Here is a 16732-nt window from a genome sequence, read left to right on the forward strand (position 1 = left end):
AAAAAAAAAAAAAAAAAAAAAAAAATAGTTAACACTGATTAAACTCAGTTTTTATTATGGGGTTTATCCTTTGAATCACTTGAGCTCTGATTGTTATAATGATAATAGGGTTAAATCATATGGTCATAGGATCTATTTTCATTGTTTTTTTTTCTTCATGAGTCCACTGCAAAAATCATTTTGTTTATTTGTGTACATATATGTACATATACATAGGTACATAGGTGTAATAGTATAGTCTACATATACTACCATCATAGTCCTGATAAAATTTTATTATACTTATTGTTATGTCTGCCTAGCCTTACAAGACTGACCAGACAAGAATAATATGGATGACTCAGTTTTACTCTGGGGAAGGAAAATGTCTACCATCTTTTCCTGTGATGATAACATTAAGGTTAAATTACCAGAAACATTTATTTTCAAGAGTATGATTTTATAAATAAACATTTTGTAGAAACTAGGAAATATGATCACTTTGATGTGCACACGTTCCTGAGGAAATTTACACTGTGACTCGGTGTTCGTTTCTCTCATTTCAGACATGTTGGTTTGCTGCGTGTTAAAGGGAGGAAGATGAATATGCAGAAAATTCCTCTTCACACAGTACGGCAGTTTTTCATGGAGGATATTGTTCTAGCTAATCATCCAGACATTTTTAACCCAGATAATCCTAAAGTAACCCAAGCCATACAAAGCTTCTGTTTGGAGAAGGTAATTCTTTTTGATAAAATCAGTGAAATCTACTTTAGTTGAAGAATTATTCACCTTCAATTAAATAATTTTTAATAGAGTAGAGAGAAGCCTTTATATTGATTATATTCTCATGAAGCCTGTAAGGAACCACTGTTCTTCAGTGAACGTGTTTAATTGTGTCCAAGACATTTTTTAAAGTCATTGAGAGAGGGTAATACTGGATGTTAAAAAAAATCTTTATTTAAATTCCGCGCCTAGTTTTTTTCTTCCTTTTCAGAAAAATAATAGATAATCTTTTTTCCTTTTTTTTTTTTTTAATTATACTTTAATTTCTGGGATACATGGGCAGAACATGCAGGTTTGTTACATAGGTATACACGTGCCATGGTGGTTTGCTGCACCCATCAGCCTGTCATGTACATTAGGTGTTTCTTCTAATGCTATCCCTCCCCTAGCTTCCCACCCCCTGACATGTCCCGGTGTGTGATATTCCCCTCTCATGTCCATGTGTTGTCACTGTTCAACTCTCACTTATGAGTGAGAACATGCAGTGTTTGATTTGCTGAGAATGACGGTTTCCAGCTTCATCCAGGTTCCTGCATGAACTCATCCTTTTTTATGGCTGCATAGTATTCCATGGTGTATATGTGCCATATTTATGCAGTCTGTCACTGATGGGCATTTGGCTTGGTTCTAAGTCTCTGCTGTTGTGAATAGGGCTGCAATAAACATATGTGTGCGTGTGTCTTTATAATAATCTTTTGTGTATATACCCAGTAATGGAATTGCTGGGTCAAATGATATTTCTGGTTCTAGATCATTGAGGAATTGCCACACTGTCTTCCACAATAGTTGAACTAATTTACACTCCCACCAGCAGTGTAAAAGCATTCCTATTTCTCCACATCCTCTCCAGCATCTGTTGTTTCCTGACTTTTTAATGATCACCATTCTAACTGGTGTGAGATGGCATCTCATTGTGGTTTTGATTTGCATTTCTCTAATAACCAGTGATGATGAGCTTTTTTACAGATGTTTGTTGACCACATAAATGCCTTCTTTTGAGAAGTGTCCATTCATATCCTTTGCCCACTTTTTGATGGGGTTGTTTTTTTCTTGTAAATTTAAGTTCTTTTTAGATTCTGCATATTAGCCCTTTGTCAGATGGATAGATGGCCAAATTTTCTCCCATTCTGTAGGTTTCCTGTTTACTTTGAAGATAGTTTTTTTTTTTTTTTTTTTTTTTTTNTTTTCTGTGCAGAAGCTCTTTAGTTTAATTACATTCCATCCGTCAATTTTGGCTTTTGTTGCCATTTCTTTTGGTGTTTTAGTCATGAAGTCTTTACCTATGCCTATGTCCTGAATGGTATTGTCTAGATTTTCTTCTAGGGTTTTTAGGGTTCCAGGTTTTAATGTTTAAGTCTTTAATTCACCTTGAGTTAATTTTTGTATAAGGTGTAAGGAAGGGGTCCAATTTTGGTTTTCTGCATATGGTCAGCCAGTTTTCTCAACACCATTTATTAAATAGGGAATACTTTTCCCATTGCTTGTTTTTATCAGGTTTGTCAAAGATCAGATGGTTGTAGATGTGTGGTGTTCATTCGAGTCCTCAGTTCTGTTCAATTTGTCTATATCTCTGTTTTGGTACCAGTACCATGCTGTTTTGATTACTGTAGCCTTGTAGTATAGTTTGAAGTCAGGTTGCGTGATGCCTCCAGCTTTGTTCTTTTGCTTAGAATTGACTTGGCTCTGTGGGCTCTCTTTCGGTTCCATATGAAATTTAAGGTGGTTTTTTTTTCTAATTCTGTGAAGAAAGTAAGTGGTATCTTGATGGGGATAGTATTAAATCTATAAATTACTTTGGACAGTATGGCCATTTTTATGATATTGATTCTTCCTTTTCATGAGCATGGAATGTTTTTCCACTTGTTTAAGCCCCCTCTTAATTTCCTTGAGCAGTGGTTTGTAGCTCTCCTTGAAGATGTCCTTCACATTTCTTGTAAGTTGTATTCTTAGGCATTTTATTCTCTTTGTAGCTGTTGTGAATGGGAGTTCAGTCATGGTTTGGCTCTCTATTATTGGTGTATAGGAATGCTTGTGATTTTTGCACATTAATTTTGAAACCTTGCCGAAGTTGCTTATCAGTTTCAGATTTTGGGTTGAGATAATGGGATTTTCTAAATATACAGTCCTGTCATCTGCAAAGAGAGACAGTTTGACTTCCTCTCTTCCTATTTGAATACCCTTTATTTCTTACTCTTGCTTGATTACCCTGGCCAGAACTTCCAATACTATGTTGAGTAGGAGAGGTGAGAGAGGGCATCTTTGTCTAGTGCCAGTTTTCAAATGGAATGATTCCGGCTTTTGCTCGTTCAGTATGATATTGGCTGTGGGTCTGTTATAAATAGCTCTTATTATTTTGAGATCCATTCCATCAATACCTAGCTTGTTGAGGGTTTTTAGCATGAAGAGGTGTAATTTTGTTGAAGGCCTTTTCTCCGTCTATTGAGATAATCATGTGGTTTTTGTCATTGGTTTTGTTTATGTGATGGATTATGTTTATTGATTTGCATATGTTGAACCAGCCTTGCATCCCAGAGATGAAGCTGACTTGATAATGGTGGATAAGCTTTTTGATGTGCTGCTGTATTTTGTTTGCCAATATTTTATTGATGATTTTTGCATCGATGTTCATCAAGGATATTGGCCTGAAATTTTATTTTTTGATAGTGTCTCTGCTAGGTTTTGGTAACAGGTTGATGCTAGCCTCATAAAATGAGTTAGGGAGGATTCTCTCTTTTTCCATTGTTTGGAATAGCTTTAGAAGGAATGGTACCAGCTCCTCTTTGTACCTCTGGTAGAGTTCGGTTGTGAATCCTTCTGGTCCTGGGCTTTTTTGGTTGGTAGGCTATTAATTACTGCCTCAATTTCAGACCTTGTTATTGATCTATTCAGGGACTTCCTGGTTCAGTCTTGGGAGGGTGTGTGTATCCAGGCATTTATCCATTTCTTCTAGATTTTCTAGTTTATTTGCATAGAGGTGCTTGTAGTATTCTCTGACGGTAGTTTGTATTTCTGTTTTTTTTCTTCTTTATTAGACTGGCTAGCGGTCTATCTATTTTGTTAATCTTTTCAGAAAACCAGTTCCTGGATTCATTTATTTTTTTTTGAAGTGTTTTTCTTGTCTCTCTCTCCTTCAGTTCTGCTCTCATCTTATTTCTTGTCTTCTACTAGCATCTGAATTTATTTACTCTTGCTTCTCTAATTATTTTAATTGTGATGCTAGGATGTCGATTATAGATCCTTCCCGCTTTCTTCTTTTAGAGATAGAGATGCCCTGCCCAGAGAGGAGGAATCTAGAGAGGCAGTCCGGGTACAGCAGCTTTGCCAAGCTGTGGTGGGCTCTGCCCAGTTTAAACTTCCAGATAGGTCTGTTTACACTGTGAGGGGAAAACCACCTATTCAAGCCTAAGTAATGCAGACGCCCATACTCCTACCAAGCTCAAGTGTCCCAGGTCCACTCCAGACTGCTATGCTGGCATCGAGAATTTCAAGCCAGTGGATCTTAGCTTGCTGGGCTCAGTGGGGGTGGTATCTGCTGAGCTAGACCACTTGGCTCCCTGGCTTCAGCACGTTTTCCAGGGAGTGACCAGTTCTGTCTTGATGGTGTTGGAGGTGCCACTGGGATATGAAAAAAACTCCTACAGCTAGCTCAGTATCTGCCCAAACAGCTGCCCAATTTTGTGCTTGAAACCCAGGCCCTGGTGGTATAGGCACCCAGGGTTATCTCCTGGTCTGCAGGTTACAAAGACCTTGGGAAAAGCATAGTATCTGGGCCGGAGTGCACCATTCGTCACAGCACAGTCCCTCACGGCTTCCCTTGGCTAGGGGAGGGAGTTTCCCTACCCCTTCCGCTTCCCAGGTGTAGCAGTGCCCCACCCTGCTTCTGCCTGCCCTCTTTGGGCTGCATCCACAGTCTAAACAGTCCCAATGGGATGAGCTGGGTACCTCAGTTGGAAATGCAGAAATCACCCACTTTCTGTGTTGATCTCGCTGGGAGCTGCAGACTGTAGCTGTTGCTATTCGGCCATCTTGAGAAATATGCTTTTCTCCTTTTGAATCTTGATTTGATGATTTGTTCATTTTATTTATGAAAGCAGGCAGTGACTTTGACTGAGAAATGAAAGAATATTGTGTGTGGGAAAAGCCTTAGTCTCTAATAATCTGTATTAGGTGTCCCTTTTGCCCTGAAAGCTACCCCAAATAAAATGTGAAAAATATGTTTGCTATGCACCCTCTTGCTGCAAAGTAAGTCCCAAACCTCCCTCTCTATGCAGATTTCTGCCCCTAAATCTCTGTAGAAAATCGAGCCACTACTGAGGTTGGGTAGATGAATCCATTTAATAATAATACATGGGTTGACAGCTTAATTAGTACCATTTGCCGACACTCAGTTCTTGCTCTCTGTCAACTGTCCTATTTTATGTTTTATTTTCGTGAAAAATCATGTAATATAGTAACAATGATAATAATTATGCCTAGTGATATTTACTGACTTTATGTGAGGTGCACCATTGACAGCATTTAATCTAGCCAACAATGCTTTATGTGGATAGGTTCTACTATCTATAGTTTATAGGAACTGAACCTTAGATAAGGTGACTCATTCAGTGTCACAGGTTTATGAGCAATATGTAGCTAACGTAGCTAAAGTGTGTGCTGGTTTCAAGATGATTGACTCCAAACTCAAACGTAGGTTAAAACTCCCAAATCTCCCTAAATCCAATCTCTGAAGCCAGAAAGATAGGAAATGCATTAATTGCTTTTGCACTGACTGATCCAGGCCTGAGTCATGTGCCCTTCCCTGAAGTCAGCCCAGGGTTTCTCAACCTTGGCTTAGTTGACATTTTTAACTAACAATTCTTTGTTGTGGGAGGCAGTTCTGTGCACTATGGGATGTTTAGCAGTTTTCTCTGTAGCCTGTACCCACTAGATGCCAGTAGTACCCCTTCTAACTGGTCACGACAATCAAACATGTTTACAGACCTTGCCAAATGTCCTTAGAGAAGCAAAATCACCTCTGATTGAGGTCCACTGGATGAACTTCTAAATTCTGTGGGCTTTGGTAACATAAATCCAGATGCTGGCGACTTAAAAGTAATAGAGGTTCATTTTAAACACCAGAGGTGCATATAACTTTCTGTTTTCTTACTTTGGTAAGTTATATTATTATTTATAAGCATATGAATCTCTTCTGAACTCTGAGGACAGGCCCCCTATCTTTCTCTTCTGTCTCAGCACTGGACCTAGTACCTGGCAAAAAGATGCTCTGTAAATGCTTGTTGAATTGAAATAATTGACCTAGGAGATCATGTTCTTATAGATCTCCTCTGTGCTGTCTGATATGGTAGTCACTAGCACATGTGGCTATTTACATGTGATTAATTAAATTTAGATTTAAAATTTAGTTTCTCACTTGTACTACCAACATTTCAAGTATTTTATATCTACATAACCATATTGAATATGCACATATAAAAAAATCATTGCAGAAAGTTATTTTAAACTTCATTGTTACAGATAATTTAAAGGATAAGATTATAAAATCTAGATGTGAAAGAAATCTGAGGACAAAAGCAGCCTTTCTATATTGTTCTTGAGATCAGAACCAAGTTATAAGAAGGCAGTTTTTGTTCCAACACAAGAACTTCCTAAGAACTAGAATTGTTCAGCTATGAAGTTGGCCATCTGAAGATAGCTAATCACTGTGCACACAACAAGTTGTGAAAAGAATCTAATACCGTCTCCTTGTAACTTGGTCTTCCCCTTAAGAACAATATAGAACAAGTGCTTTTGTCTTCAGATCTCTTACAAGTTTAAGATGTTATTATCTTGTCCTCTCAGAGTATGAGATAAATCCAGATATTTGAAAACATCAGTCGTCTTTTCTTTTACCTTGAACTCTTCCAAGATAAATAATCCAAAGTCCTTGCTTATAGATCCCTAAATATTCTGGTGAGCCTCCCATGGATCATATGACTGAAAAACTAAACTTACTTGGTTTTAATTTGGTAAGATGAGGGAAGCCTTCTTGAAACATGAATAGAAAATTGAAACATGAGTAGTAGTATTTTAAATTTGATTCTAAAATAGAGATTGAAAAATTATTAAAAACTTTCATGAAAGAAAAACATTAAGAAATAGTATTAAAGGAGCATTACAAGAAGGTATATTTTAAAAGGTGTCAAAAGTGACCTAAGAAATAAAGGTGATTATGTAGTTCAGGAAAATTCCTGTGATTTTAAGCTGCTATTCAGCCAAGTTAAACTATATTTACCACTTTGTTTTTTAATCTTTTTAAAAATTTTGAGATTGAAGAAATGCTTGAAAATGCTGAACGGGAACGTCTGGGGAATTCTCACCAGCCAGAGAAGCCTCTTGTACGACTACGAGTAAGTCCTATTTATACAAATTGAACATTATTAATTTTCAAAGCATAGTAATGTACAGTTTACATGGTTTCTTTGAAAAGTTGTGAGGAGAGTGCTCGTAATAAGACAAGCAATCACCATTGGAGACAAAAGCAAAGGTATAAGGCTTTGAGTTAATCACAGTTTAAGTGATAGGTTTGGTAACTTATTTTTCTCGTTTTCTTTATAATTTGTTGTTATATTTAATAGATTGGCTGAGCTCTCTGACTTCATCTTTAACTACCCTCCTCTACTCAGTTCATTCCAGTCTCCTTGGCCTTTTTGCACTTTCTCGGGCATATGGGACCTGCTCTTATCTCCCTTTAGTCTGCCCCCATGTCACCTCACTGAGGCTTCACCATCAAGATTGCAGCCCCTACCTTTTTTCTGGTGCTTCTGATTTCACTTACCTTCTTCTGCTTCCGCTTTTTTTCTTATTTTTTTCCTATAACACATCCTTCTAATCTACTTTGTACAGTTTGTTTTGGTTATTGTTTAGATTATTTCCTGAACCTATAAATCTGCATATCCTTTCTATCATGTTAAAGAAACACAACACTTTGCCACTATGCTTTTCCCTTTTCCGAACACCTACCCCGTCTTACTCTCTTTCAAAGCCCCTAAAAGTATGTAACCTATAGCTGTCATCTAACTTTCTCTTCCTCGGTTCACTATAACCAAGGCTCTGATTTCATAGCCAGTGGAAAAGATGATCTTTAATTGTTAAATCGTGTCTCATCTTGCTGAATTACTCTTGGGCATGCTCTGAATTATCTGTATCCCATCCTATCTCATCGTTAGCCCTCTTTTCAGTCTAAGCATACAGGTTTAATGACCACCAATAGAGTGATGGCTTCTAAGTCTTTATTTAGACTTCCTTGTTGTTCTGTATCTGCAAGGGCCCCCTAAAGCCTGGTACTGAGGAGTGTAGTCTTTAGACCAGCAGTGTTGTTGTCACCTGGGAAATTTTTTAAAATGCAGAGTCTCAGGCCCTGCATCAGACCCACTGTATTTTAACAAAAATCTCCAAGAAATGTATATGCACATTAAAATTTGAGAAGTCCTGGGACGTAGACTATAGAGGTAAAGAGTACAATCTAGAGCCAGACTTCCTGAGCTTCATTCTGGCCCAACCACCAGTTGTATGACCTCAAGCAACTGCATCTCTCATCCCTTGGTTTGCATTAGGTTGGTGCAAAAGTTTTTGCAGGTTTTGTCATTGAAAGTAATGGCAAAAACTGCAGTTATTTCTGCACTACCCTAATGCTTCATAGATTTATGAGGTCTAAATGGATTAAATAGTGTCTGGTACACAATAGCTAAATCTGGTCCCTTGTCTTTATCCCACTGTCACTGGTGTAGTGAAGCCTTTATTAATGCTTCCTGGCCTATTGCTGCAGCCTCCTACCCGGACTGTGCCTCGGTTTCCTTCTCTCTCTACACTAATGCCAAAATGCTCTTTATAAAACACAGTTTTGCATGTCTTTTCTGCTAAAAAATAACTTAATTATTCCCTAGCACTAACAGGAAAGAGTCTAAACTTTTTAGGGTAGCGTTCTTGGGTCTGCGTGATCTGTTCTAAACCAAACATTTTAGCTACTCCTTTTCCTCCCGTCACATCCTGAACTCCAGTCTCATTGGACCAAAAGCTTCTCTTTCTTGGGTGCAGTGGAGTTTATTTCACTGGAACCTTTGTCCATGTGATCCTGCTGCATGGGACATACTTCTCTCCTCCTTTCTATCTTCTTCAGTACCCACCTAAAGCCTCCCTCTTTAAAGAAGGCTTTTTTGACCTCCCCCCAGAGTACATGCTTCTTCCTTTGTGTTCTCATTCAACTTCGTACATACCTTTTGTAGCACCACTCACATTCTGCTTGCAGTCATCTGTTGACATGTTTGTCTTCCCAGTCAGCTTGTGAATTTCTTGATAGCCAGGATTGTATTTATTTGTTGTTATATCCCTGGCTCTGAGCAGCATATCTAGAACATTGAGGATATCTGGTAAAATTTGTTAATGACCAAACATTTATAAATGAGGAGTTTGAGAGGGAGACCTAATAGCTTTAGCATTTAGTATTTTCTCTTTTATAGCATGGTAGCTGTAGCGATGGTCTGGGTGAGGCCAGGCACAGTGGCTCATGCCTGTAATCCCAGCACTTTCGGAGGGCTAGGCATCTGAATCATCAGAGGTCAGGAGTTCGAGATCAGCACGGGCAACATGGTGAAACACCGTCTTGACTAAAAATACAAAAATTAGCCAGGTATGGTGGCATGTGCCTGTAATCCCAACTGCTTGGGAGGCTGAAGCATGATAATCACTTGAACCTAGGAGGTAGAGGTTGCATTGAGCCGAGATTGCACCATTGCACTCCAGACTGGGCAACAGAGTGAGACGCGATCTCAGAAAAAAAAAAGAAGAGATGATCTGGGTAATACAAAAATAATTACTATAAGGGAATCACGTAGTTCTCTTCACCGTGGCAAAATGTCCCTATTTTCTCATCTTTGTCTGCCTGGTAGCATTAGAACTAACTAGACTTAAATAGAAAATTGGCATTTCTTTTCCTAAGCATGATAAATTACGAATTTATTCATAAGACAGCACATATTGTCATATAAGTAATATTACAATACTACATTGTACTGACTAAAGGATATTCATGGATTCATTAGATAAATCCTATTAAGTACCTTCTGTTATGGATGCTGCAGGATACAGGGACAATAAAACAGATGAGATTTTGAATTCGTAGAGCTTATAGGAGGTGGAGGTATGAAGAGAGACATAATGTACAAATAACAAATAAATGAAGAAAAAACCTTAGCAGATAGTGATGATGAGTGAAAGTGGGAGCACTTTAGTTAGAGAGCTCTCTGGATAAGCTGTGAGGTGGTGCAGTGCCGGTCCCCAGAGAATACTTTGAGAACAGCTAGTTTAGGAGAACATATCTCTGAGAAAGAAAGGTGGTATTTCTCTTTGTAAATGTTTGTTTACCACTGTAGTCTTCTGTAGAAAGAGCCTACCTTGAGAGAAATTGTCAGTTTCAGTAAGATACCATGTTTTGAAGGTAATCATTTCTTAAGGCTCACAGATATCATTCTTCTTACCTGGATTTTCCTAGCATTCATCTTTCTGTAGTGTGAAGGCATATCTCTAAGATGATAGACCAATTTACTAATGTATCTAGGGCTAGTATTTTATTTTGGTGTTTGTTTGTTTTAAAAGTTCAGGAGATTGTGTAGAAATCCTGTCTCCTTTTCAAATGGTTTGCGTGGTAGGTACCTAAACTATTAGTGTTATACATAATCATTCTGCATTGTGGAAATTATTGCCATACCTCGATTATATCCAACAAAGTATTTTGCTTAGGCTTATAAACTTTTCAAGTGTTAGTTTCTCAATAGGATAAATGATATAGCTCCATCATGATCTATTGTAGAAAATTAATTCATAAATTTGAAAGTATCAAGCATAAACACTGAATACTGAAGGATTAGTCCGTTTCTTAAAAATTGGCAAATTGTTGTTTCTTAGTCTTCATAGCTTATTCTTTGTTTTCAGGTGGACTATAGTGGAGGTTTTGAACCTTTCAACGTTCTTCGCTTTAGCCAGAAATTTGTGGATCGGGTAGCTAATCCAAAAGACGTTATCCATTTCTTCAGGCATAGAGAACAAAAGGAAAAAACAGGTAAGCTAGTTATTTTTACAGGTTAAAAAATGCTCTTACAGGATTTGTGAATAAATCTTTAGTAGAAACTGTAACATAGTAATGAAAGATGTTTTTATATGATTGTAATGTCTTAAACAAATAAACTGACAGTTGGAATAATTAAGTCTCTTGTCTTCTAAAAATTACATAGCAGTCATTCTTAAACCTGTGGATATCAATAAAGAAATGGAAGACTTTCTCTGTAAACAATGTGTTTTTTTAAACAGTCCTGCTAAGTAATAACACAGACTTCAGAGATTTACTGCTCAAAATAAATATGCATTACTTAATATATATTATTAATGTTCAGAAAATGTACTCTCAATTTTTGCATTATTAAGTATTTTGACCTTCAAGTATACAGTGATTTAGGATGACTTCAGACTTTGGAAATAAGAGTTGTTTTTTTAATTTGATATTTCTGATGATCCAGATAATTAATTTCCAATTAAATTTCACAAAAACTAATTCCTCTTTTTTTAGCATTTATAAAACAGGGTCACAGCCAGGCATGGTGGCTCATGCCTGTAATCTCAGCACTTTGGGAGGCCAAGGCGGGTTGCTCATGAGATCAGGAGTTTGAGACCAGCCTGACCAACATGGCGAAACACCATCTCTACTAAAAATACAAAAATTAGCCAGCGTGCTGGCACGCACCTGTAATCCTAGCTACTCAGGAGGTTGAGGCAGGAGAATCCATTGACCCTGGGAGGCGGAGGTTGCAGTGAGCTGAGATTGTGCCACTGCACTCCAGCTTGGGTGACAGAATGAGACTCTGTCTCAAAAAAAAAAAAAAGGGTCATCTGACTGAAATAGTGCTTTTTCATAAGAAGTACTGTACATGTGAAATAAAGAGACTCTTATTAGAGTTATTGAGTCAGATAATTTTTATAGAAATGTATGGCTCTTGTTTACAAGTAAGCTACCTAGCTTTTTATGAGCCTAAATTTAATGGGCTTCTATTTTTGCTGTCAAATTATAATCAGATATTGGGTATGCTGTGAATTCAACCTGAAACAATCATTCAGATATTCAAGTAGCGCTCATATAATACTGCTTTAGGAGGGTGAAATCCATATCAGAGAATTATATTTTTGTGTTACAAGTTTGATTTAGTTGTTTCTTGATAATGGTTTATTTCCGTTTTGCAATAGATTATGCATCTACATCAATTGCTTGAAATTTTATGGGTATAACGTTTAGAAGAAAAACAGAATACACAACTAGAATATACAAATAACTTTCAAGAGTTTCATCTGTAGTGAGTTTTGTTCTAGCGATTTCTAAAATTTTGTGTAAACCCAAGTTGCTCAGTGGAAACAATGGCATTTTTGTGTGTTTTATTGAAAGCATTTTCGGTTGCTTTGCCAGCTCTGCTACTTAACTACAGCATGCAAATTACTAAACCTCTGCCAAGTTTTCTCATCTCTAAAATCAGGCTAAGAAGTATCCTGGTCTCACAGGATTGTTGTGAGGATTAGATGATACACTGTGTGTAAATGTTCTTAACGTAGTGTCTGGAATAGTAAAATGTAGTAATCATGTTTATTTAGTAATATTAACTCTCCTGCTTTGAAATTCAAAAGAGATTTTTGTTCACCTGTCCTGCCATTTGACAAGAAAAACTGAACTCTGTGTCTCGTTCCCTTCTAGGTCTTTTCTGCCTGAAATTTTTTTCTCCCTGGTTTGCTCAGTGAATGTTAATCATTCTGCAAGTCTTGATTCAAATGACAGCTGCGTTTGATACCTATACGTGATTTTCTGCCTTCTTTGAGAAGAATTAATTGCTTTCTTCTCTATGTGTTATATTCTTGGGAGCACTTACCACCTTGTATTGTAGTCATTTTTCTTATGGGCAGGGATTCTATCTTTTTCATCATTGGATTTTTAACACTTGTAGATGCTTGACATTCATTTACCTGACAAGGGTTATTGGCAGAGCAAATACAGGACTCCACGCTTCCTAACTTCATACCCAGTGCTCTTTCTAGTGTGTGCCTACTGGTTTTGAGACATTCATCTTGCTTTGTAATGCAGCAGAAGTGCATTAAACATACTTCCCCTTTGTCTCACAGGATGTTAAAAAGATATGTGCTCAAGGGCAGAGATTTAGTTAAATTAATAATTTTAACCGTTAAATCAGGGACATTCTTAAGTGAAAGTGGCTTGTTGTATATTGGGTTATGAGTACATGGTCGTGACTACTATTTGTAGTAGAGTTTTGTGCTACTGCCTTGACCCATCGCAAGGCACAAGCAGTACCCACGATGGCTTTTTCATCATCAGTGTAACAATGATGGCAGACAGCAAAAAGGCAAATAACATCTTAGGACTATTATGAAAGTATTTTTGACATTATTACCCCTGAAAGGGACTTGAGGACCTCCAGAAGTCTGTGCTTCACCCGGTGAGAACAGCTGCAAGAGACTTTTTACCTGGAGTACAGACAAGGAATACTGACTGTAGGGAAAAGTCCATGGCTATTAACAAAAATGGCTTGTTTTGCCTGAAAACTTACCATGTTGAGCAAGCTGGCCGTTGGTAAAGTTCGGCCTTACCTTCTCCACTGACAACTTGGAATGAGTGTGGCCACTTTAACATTATGATAGAAGGTTTTTTTTTTTATATACTGCTTTTTTTCTAGGAGAAGAGATCAACTTTGGGAAACTTATCACAAAACCTTCTTCAGAAGGAACAACTTTAAGGGTAGAAGACCTTGTAAAACAGTATTTTCAAACCGCAGAGAAGGTAATATTCTTACAGTTCACATTTTGAATAATGGCTACCTTATAGTAACAGATTTTAATATAGGATATGTTTAGTTGATAGTTTAAACAAAATGAATCCTCAAAATGTTTCTATGAGGTAAGTAGGGTGACAATTACATTCATTTGCGGTTGCTGCACATCAGGGAAAATTAGTGTTTAATTAATGTTATGAATACCGTTATTAATGTAGCCATTATTGTTGATGTTATTCTCTTTGTCTCTCCGTTGCAATTATTAAACTAAATGAATAAACTGTTAAATCAGGGACATTCGTAAGAGAAACTTAGAAGGAAGTAGGGTGACAATTCATTTGTAGTTGCTGCACACCAAAAAAAATTAGTGTTTAATTAGTGTTAACTATGAATACCATTATTAACATAACTGTTATTGTTGATGTTGTTATTCTCTTATTTTATTTTGTGTCTCTGTTGCAAAGGTCTCAATCCAGATTTAGTTTTCTCATATTTGGATGTAATTAGAATTCTGCAAACAAAGACAGCCAAATGATGGTGAAGCCAGTGAAACTTAACTGTCATGAGTATATGCCACTCTAAGGTCCTTGGGTTGTATTAGTTTCCTATTGGTGCTGAAACAGATTTCCACAAACTTAGTGGTTTAAAACAACACAAATTTATTATCTTACAGTCGTGTAGGTCAGAAATTTTACACAGGACTGAAATCAAGGTTTTGGCATGACTGTCTCCCTTTTTGGAGGGTCTAAGGGAGAATCTATTTCCTTACCTTTTCCAGTTTCTAGAGGTACCTCCTTCATTCCTTGGCTCTTGGTCCCCTTTTATCTTCAAATCCTGCAATGTTGTCTCTCTCTAACCATTTCCCCACAGTTATTTTTCCTTTCAGCTCCCATCTGCCTCTGTCTTCTGCTTTTCAGGACCCTGGTGATTACACTGGGCCCACCTGGATAGTCTCTGATAATCTCCCTATTTTACAGACAACTGATTAGCACCCTTAGTTCCTCTTTGCCATGTATCACAGGTCCCAGAGATTAAGAAGTGGACATATTTATGGTGCTTTTGTTTTGCCAACCACACTGGTTAATTTCATTGTTAATCATAGCTGCCGTTTTTGGACCCAGTGTCCCAGCCATCAGGCCTCTACATTTTACCAGTCCTGTATTTTTTTCCCTGATAACATATTCAGTAATTTTCCTTGCAGTATAGGTGCTATTTCTGCATCCAGTGATTTTGTATGTCTCTTACAGAATGTGCAGCTCTCACTACTAACAGAAAGAGGGATGGGTGAAGCAGTACAAGAATTTGTGGACAAGGAGGAGAAAGATGCCATTGAGGAATTAGTGAAATACCAGTTGGAAAAAACACAGCGATTTCTTAAAGAACGTCATATTGATGTCCTAGAAGACAAAATCGATGAGGAGGTAAGTAACTAATTTGAGTATCTAGGTCAATTTAAATATTCTCTATTTAAGAGTAGCTCTGGGATTTTTTTCTCGGGTAAATCACTTTTTAACCTTTCTGATTTGTTTGGTTTTCATATCTGTAAAATTGAAATAATAAAATGAAGATTAAATTAGGCAATGAAGAAAATGCCTACAACAGAGTCTTGCATATGGTTGGTACTAAATAAGTGTTTTGTTCCCCGTGGATAGTATCATCTCTTGAAGATCCTGAAAGGACTTTAAAATGAACTTGTAGCATGGTAATTTCTGTTCATTTTAATTTTTTAGTAAGTTTTGATTGAGATCTTGAATTTCATCTAGAAAATTTTTTCTAACCAAGAAGCAGTGGAATAATCATAGGAAAAGCTGTCTGGACTTGACTACATAGAAATTTTAAATGTTTGCGTATCACATTGCCAAGAAACAAAATTAAAAGATATGAAGAAAATATTTGTATGTGGGCAGAAAAAAGATTAATATTTTTAATATGATATTAATGAGCTCTTAGGAATCTTAAAAATAATTAAACATTTTGATAGAAAAAGGAACAGAGGACATGAATAGGTGGTTCATAAAAGAATTATAAATGGCTAATAAGCATATGAAAATGGTGTTTAGCCTAGGATAGTCAAAGAAGCTCGAATACATCTTTTGTTTGTCAAATTGGCAGCAATTTGAGAAAATAGTATCTAGCACACTGCTGGTAGGAGCATAACATTTCAACAGCTTTACTGAAAAGCAGTTTGGCAGTGTATATTAAGAGGCTTAAGTTTTACCTTTTAACTCAGCCTGGTAAATTTCCATACAAAAATCGTGAGATAGAGATTTGTGTATGGAGTGATTCATCTTAGTGTTGTTTGTAGTGGGGAATAATTGGAAATGGTTACAATAAATGTTGGCACATATACCATATAAAATTTTACACAGTGCTTAAAAATAACATTTTGGAAGAAGAACATGAGAAGATATTTCTAAGATAATGTTAAGTGGGAAGAGAATTTCAAAGATGAAAAACTGTGAATAGTATGATGTCAGCTATTTTTATTTTATATGTAATTGTGTATGTTTATGTAAATAAAGAAAATATCCCAGATATATTATCAACAGTTATGTCAAGGTAGTTGTATTACAGGGAATCACTTTCTCTATTTTCCTAATTCCCCCTAAGCAGAAGAATAAAACGGTATCATTTAAAAGAAAACAAACTCATTCCCTTATTTTAGTGCTTTTGGTTAAAATGGTTCTCTTAAAGCCTTATGGTGCCAATGTGTAACTAATATTATTTAATGCCAAGTACTTCCAGAGGTAGGACAGGCAGTTCACCCTCTTAAAACCATTCACTCTATGACTCTGGATATGTAGGGTTTGCCAATTTATAGCATAAATAGATTTCTCAGGTACCTACCAGAAATAAAATATGACCATCTCCACCTGGAGTGACATTATGACTCCTGAGCAGCAAAGTGTCTGTGTGGTGCGTGTGTGTGTGTGTGTGTGTGTGTGTGTGTCATGGTTGCTCTGGACCAGACCAACTGAGTAGTAAAGTGTGTGTGTGGTGTGTGTGTGGGGGAGAGTGTGTGTGATGTGTATGTGGGTATGTGTATATGGTGTGTGTGTATGGTGTGTGTGTTTGTGTGTGTGTGTGTGTGTGTGTGTCAGTCATGGTTGCTC

The 16732-nt window shown here is 37.0% G+C and overlaps 1 protein-coding gene across 6 annotated transcripts in view; it reads left to right on the forward strand.

Moving 5' to 3' along the window:
* MRE11 (MRE11 homolog, double strand break repair nuclease) overlaps positions 1–16732 on the forward strand; it is a 77904-nt gene that overhangs the window by 21859 nt on the left and 39313 nt on the right. For all 6 annotated transcript variants that reach the window (XR_001816419.2, XM_017498403.2, XM_017498405.2 and 3 more), the window contains exons 9-13: positions 546–717; positions 7071–7151; positions 10732–10858; positions 13524–13627; positions 14867–15040. Coding sequence is in view for 5 of the 6 variants with exons in the window: in XM_017498403.2 (XP_017353892.1) it covers positions 546–717; positions 7071–7151; positions 10732–10858; positions 13524–13627; positions 14867–15040 (658 nt within the window). In the remaining variant the exon portion in view is untranslated. The remainder of the gene's footprint in view (positions 1–545; positions 718–7070; positions 7152–10731; positions 10859–13523; positions 13628–14866; positions 15041–16732) is intronic.

This window comes from Cebus imitator, unplaced genomic scaffold (assembly GCF_001604975.1).
Source record: "Cebus imitator isolate Cc_AM_T3 unplaced genomic scaffold, Cebus_imitator-1.0 Scaffold241, whole genome shotgun sequence".
In the NCBI taxonomy this organism is placed as follows: domain Eukaryota; kingdom Metazoa; phylum Chordata; class Mammalia; order Primates; family Cebidae; genus Cebus; species Cebus imitator.